The 6,000-nt window shown below is 42.6% G+C and overlaps 1 protein-coding gene across 5 annotated transcripts in view; it reads left to right on the top strand.

The window, feature by feature from the left end:
• The first annotated feature begins 2,867 nt into the window (after positions 1–2,867).
• LOC115133557 (peroxisome proliferator-activated receptor gamma coactivator 1-alpha-like) overlaps positions 2,868–6,000 on the top strand; it is a 65,134-nt gene continuing 62,001 nt past the window's right edge. For all 5 annotated transcript variants that reach the window (XM_029666931.2, XM_065021907.1, XM_029666929.2 and 2 more), the window contains exon 1: positions 2,868–3,025. In XM_029666931.2, the coding sequence (XP_029522791.1) occupies positions 2,978–3,025 (48 nt within the window). In that variant the 5' untranslated portion in view covers positions 2,868–2,977. The remainder of the gene's footprint in view (positions 3,026–6,000) is intronic.

The raw sequence follows: 6,000 nt of genomic DNA, 5'->3' as shown, positions 1-6,000 counted from the left end.
TCCTCCACCAAACTTTACAGTTGGCACTAAGCATTGGGGCAGGTAGCGTTCTCCTGGCATCCACCAAACCCAGATTTGTCCGTCGGACTGGGGTGCTCACATACTTTTGTATATACAGTGCATTTGGAAAATATTCAGACCCCTTAGCTTTTTCCACATTTTGTTTTACTTTACAGCCTTATTCTAAATTTGATTAAATATTTTTTTCCCTAATCGATCTACACACAATACACAATAATGACAAAGCAAAAACAGTTTTTTAGATATGTTTGCAAATGTATAAAATAAAAAACACTGAAATATCGCATTTATATAAGTATTCAGACCCTTTACTCCGTACTTTGTTGAAGTACCTTTGGTAGCGATTACAGCCTTGAGTCTTCTTTGGAATTATGCTACAATGTTGGCACGTCTGTATTTGGGGAGTTTCACCGATTCTTCTCTGCAGATCGTCTTAAACTCTGTCAGGTTGGATGGGGAGCGTCGCTGCACAGCTATTTTCAGGTCTCTCCAGAGATGTTAGATCGGGTTCAAGTCCGGGTTCTGGTTGGTACACTCAAGGACATTCAGAGACTTGTTCCGAAGCCACTCCTTCATTGTCTTGGCTGTGTACTTAGGGTCGTTGTCCTGTTGGAAGGTGAACCTTCGCCCCAGTCTAAGGTCCTGAGCGCTCTGGAGCAGGTTTTCATCCTGAAGCAGGTTTTCATCAACGATCTCTCTGTACTTTGCTTCGTTCATCTTTCCCTCGATCCTGACTAGTCTCCCAGTCCCTGCCGCTGAAAAACATCCCCACATCATGATGCTGCCACCACCATGCTTCACCAAGGGGTTGGTGTCAGGTTTCCTCCAGACGTGACGCTTGGTATTCAGGCCAAAGAGTTCAATCTTGGTTTCGTCAGACCAGATAATCTTGTTTCTCATGGTCTGAGAGTCCTTTGGGTGCCTTTTATTGAGGAGTGGTTTCCATCTGGCCACTCTACCATAAAGTCCTGATTTGTGGAGTGCTGCAGAGATGGTTGTCCTTCTGGAAAGTTCTCCCACCTCCCCAGAGGAACTCTGGAACTCTGTCAGAGTGGCCATCGCCCCTTTTCCCCCAGATTGCTCAGTTTGGCCAGGCAGCCAACTCTAGGAATGTCCAATCAGTATAATTTACCACAGGTGGTCTCCAATCAAGTTGTAGAAACATCTCAAGGCTGATCAATGGAAACAGGATGCACCTGAGATAAATTTAGAGTCTCATGTCAAAGGGTCTGAATACTCATGTAAATAAGATATTTCTGTTTTTTGTTTTTTATAAATTTGCAAAAAAATCTAAAAAGCTGTTTTCACTTTGTCATTATGGGGTATTGTGTGTAGATTGATGAGGGGAAGAACATAATTTAATACAGTTTAGAATTAGATTGTAACTTAACCAAATGTGGAAAAGGGGAAGAGGTCTGAATACTTTCCGAATGCGGACCCCTGCAGGACCTCCGCGGACACCAGTTTGAGAACCTCTGTCTTAAGGAACAAATACACTTCTGTAAGCCTCATAAGTGGTCATTTTTTCAACCTTAATATGTGCTAAAAATACAACAGAACAGATGAACAGGAATGACATTTACTCTCACCGGTGGCCAAAAATAACTATATGAAAGCCATGGCTTCAGTCTTCTGATCTGACCAGCTGGGTCATATTTCAATAATGCAGCCTCAATAACCCAACCTTGCTCTTTTTAAAGAAAGCAACCCAACTAAGTGACCCAAATGCCTGCAACCCAGCAGTTAAGTTATCCAAACAACCCAGCATTTCTTTTTTATGTATGTAAATGTTCTGTTTTTAAACAGACAGAAACCACAGGGGGGTTTACATTAGTCTCAAACAAACATGTATAAGGTTACTGTCTTGAAATTACAGTTGGCTAAAATGTCTAAAACTGTAACATCCTTTGAGAAGGGGAATCATGTCCACACATGCACAATTTCTGTTCTCTCTACTGGTATTCACGAAGAAGACTGGAAATTCAAGAAATTCGTCTCAGGTTTAGTCTGTGGTTTAGGAGTAGCATGCAGGCACAAGGGCGGCGTGGAAATTACGCACAAGCCTTGCGTCGCCCAGGAGATACTGAAACACTCCGGTGGGAAATGCAGTAGTCTTGGCTAGAGATATCTTAAAACGTTACAGTGCATATTTGGAACATTCGGGATAGGTGATTGAAGTCCGACCAATAGGCTGAACTTTAACCTGTGTGTTTGTAACCTTTTGTATTGTTTTGTCGCCTTCTATATTCACATGATCCGTTATTATTACTTAGTATCTCGCCCATGGGAACTCAGAACGCACACTTTTTTTGGAATAGATGAGCATCGGTAATTGCTTACTATTTGTTTAACATAACTAAACACCGTGCGTGATTTCATTGTAGCCTACACTGTTAAGCCTACCCCATCATATTTAATATAGAGAATAGCCTAATAAGATTATGGCGCTGGTTCGTTTTAAACGTCGCTATTTTACTATGTTTGGAATTGCTATTTTGGACAGATTACCTGTAGGCACGGTGAACAAGGGCGGCACAAATACTTCATTGATATCACCACTGTACATGTTGATGTCTTGAATATTCTGCAACCGTGGTGGTGATTCGATTGTCAAGCAACAATTTACGTGGTTTGCGTTCGAAATGTATTTTATCTCGCTGTCTCATTAGAATTGAGCGATTTTATAGTTGGGAAAAGATTTACTATGCGCCTGCCAGACTCCGCCTGCTTTACAGTACGTCATTGGCGAGTAGTGGGCAGGGGTGAACTGAAGGGAGTCACTCCCCTGCTTACTTTTAATAGCTTTGTCATGTGATTGAAAGCAGTTGTAAGATAGGTGCCCTCAGTTTATTCTCAGTAAGGGGCAGTTGCCTGTACGAGATCGAGTGGAGCGCGAGTGGATTTCTTTTTGCCTGATTTCTTTTTTGTTTCTTTCGGACCGTCATTCAGTGCCTGGATGGCGTGGGACAGGTGTAACCAAGACTCGGTCTGGAGAGAATTAGAGGTGAGCAGTTCTAAAATATCCAACTTATTGTCAACTGTACCAGTCTGGACCGTTTAGGGGGAAATGGACTGCGCAGAACATCCAATACAGTAATTTCCGATTGCGAATACGGCTTTTCCTTTGCTGGTGTTGGCACGGGATGCGTAATATCGCAGTTATTGCGCTGAGGATACGATACGGGGGAAATACAAAGCGCAGGATTGTATGACAAGTGGAGGGGATAATCGCAGTGTTTTTAACTTCATATTGTCTGTTTAAATGGTTAGATCTAATAAAGGTTGTAGGCTACAGGAGCGGTGCGTATCTTGCAGCGCTGGAGTTTGCTGCTGGCTGCGTCTCCCTAGGATGTCGTGCAGTCGGAAAGAATGTTTACATGCTTGTGGAATCTTTCCAGTCACGGACTGTAATTCCCTTCTGCGCTGCTGTGTGACGGGTTCGCTCTTGAAGTTAGAATTACAGAAATGTTTCTAAATCAGGTATCGTACAGTGCCATAAACTACCTCTCGGACGATGTGTGTCTTTTTTTATCTAGGCTTTATCTGGATGTATCCGATTTTTAAATTGGAAAGTGCAGAGATGATCACAGGCGCCGAGGTTTTGTATTTAGGAGGAGCATCTTCTCTTGTATGGTATCGGGCGCGTCTTAACATATGTGGCGTCATCCCTTTGGATGAGTAAAGAATATCTGTAGCCTAGTTGCATGTGACCAACTGTCTTGTTTTACGTAGGCTATGGGAATATTTCGTCCCGTTAATCAAAAGATTTGCGTAATTGCCATAGGGGATGTTTTTACCCATAGCAGATTTAGTAAGCTCTTGGTTTAAAACGCACAGGGGGGTAGATTGGCAACTCAATGGGATGATTTTTGAATAAAAGAACAGGAAATAATGCAAATAGTGATTTAGAGATCTGTTATTATCATCGTGTTGTGTTATGCATGTCTATGTAGTTTGTTATAGGCATTGAGCAGTATAGTTGTCTGCAGATACGATCGACTTAAATGCATTGATGGGATCGAAGCTCATCTTCGATATGCGACTGCAGTTGGTTTATCAGCTTTTCTCGGTTTGTCTGTTTATCACCAATCAATATGAGGCAAGCTTGAATGGAAATAATTCCCTTGACAAATGCCTGGAAATGTCAGTTTAATAATCCATGATTTACTTACCAAGTATGCATGTATTTATTTGCTTTCCTTGACAGCGTTTGGCGTATGATTTTATGAAACTGTAGCACTCCTTTACACTTTACCTCAATTATTCATAAAGGTTGACGGATGCACGGTCGACTGAGCCAGCGTGTCAAAGAAAAAAAGAATCTATTTTCTTGTTTGTCTGGGCATTTTCGAGTAGATCAGCGTATTGATGTCTGCTGCCAATCTATAGTGTTGCATCCCCTCGTACAAATGTGCGTGTTTTTCAATAACCTGTCTTGCTTGTGACATGCATTAGTTATTCTTTCTTTTCTGAGTGCGTCAGTTCATTCTGAGTTGAGCATAAATCATGCTGTGAAATTCTCAAAGCCCCCCCGCTTTTTTTTACAATCAGTGAATTGCACTACAAGTCCCCAGTCATATTCCTAATAATCTCACCATAGCAGGTGCTTTTATGTGTTCTGTGTGCGTAAATCACACGGCGCGCTTCCCCATCGCTCTGTCTGGCGGCGCTATTTCATTAACTTCCTTGGAAGTCGATGAGAAGATTGAAAGGAGATGTACCTTTTGAGGGATTTTCTTTTTATCAGATCCCCGTTTGATTCGCCCCCCCCCCCCCTTATCTTGATAAAGTGAGGCATTTTGCAGAGCTGGGATAGCGACTTTGATGAATTAGCATCTTTAACCTAGCCTATGGGCGAAGGAGAGGGAGTTGCGGTATACATATAGGTGAGCTATGACATCGCATGAGCGCAACCAGAGGCCTGATCAACTGTAGCACATGTCGGCCCGAGCGTTGTTCTTTTGTGTATCTGTCATTCTGTTGCCTCGAGCCGAACCCTGGGCTCATCTCTGTCTCCAGACAAGACTCCCTCCCCGTCTCTGGCACCTTGGCCAACTAACTGCCTCCCGGGTATGCCCGAGGATATCACCATTAACTCTCCCTTAAATCTGATATGAATACATTGAATCGTGCCAACTCCCTAGCCAACATGTATGACATGTGGGGTTCGAATTGACATTTACCACACTCGAAGCGCCTGTTTATCTATGCGTAACGAGGGTGTGAGTGAGCAGACGCTTGAGTAGGCTACGTTGGGATAAAAATACCTACATTTGGCTCACTCGGAGCTGACTTCTCCTTGCTTGCCTGGGGGTTGTACGAAGTGACTGCCATGTTCCAGAACGGAATGCACGCATTCCGTGCAGTGATGGAGTAGGTAAACCTTGCTGCAAGCAAGCGCGGGCCTCTGAAGCAATTACCATTTGTAACGTCTTGGCACTTGAATAAGACATGTAAGTTAGCAACGCGCCTTCCTGGAACTTGTTTACATTGAGCTTGCAACTGCAGGCGCAGTCAAACTTTGCGCCTTCATCTCGCTCCTCTCTCCACACCAACGCGTGTTGACAGATGTAAAGGTGTCAATCAACTGTAGAAACAATAACGAAGCCTTTTTGTCCCTGTTTCGGGAAAAAGCAGAGTGATGGGCTGGAGAAATGTAACCACAGAGCAAATGTATAGTTTTAACTATGTTTAACTTAGCGTGTACTTTGGTTACAAACATTGTAGTAAAACAAGGTTATATTTTGGGTTATGATGGGGTATGACAGTTGAACTAAGCTCATATATTCTTCAATAGTTATTGGGTACATATCCTTAATTTATGTGTCCAAAAATTGATGTAGCTTGCTGATTGCCCCTTTAAAGCCCCAGTGTCAAAAACGTGATTTCCTGTGTTTTATATATATTTCCACACTATGCGGTTGGAATAATACTGTGAAATTGTGGAAATTATGATAATGCCCTTTTAGTGAAAGAGCT

This window comes from Oncorhynchus nerka, linkage group LG8 (assembly GCF_034236695.1).
Source record: "Oncorhynchus nerka isolate Pitt River linkage group LG8, Oner_Uvic_2.0, whole genome shotgun sequence".
NCBI lineage: Eukaryota > Metazoa > Chordata > Actinopteri > Salmoniformes > Salmonidae > Oncorhynchus > Oncorhynchus nerka.
Note: the sequence above shows the minus strand (reverse complement) of the source record. Positions and strands in the feature narration are given on the sequence as shown.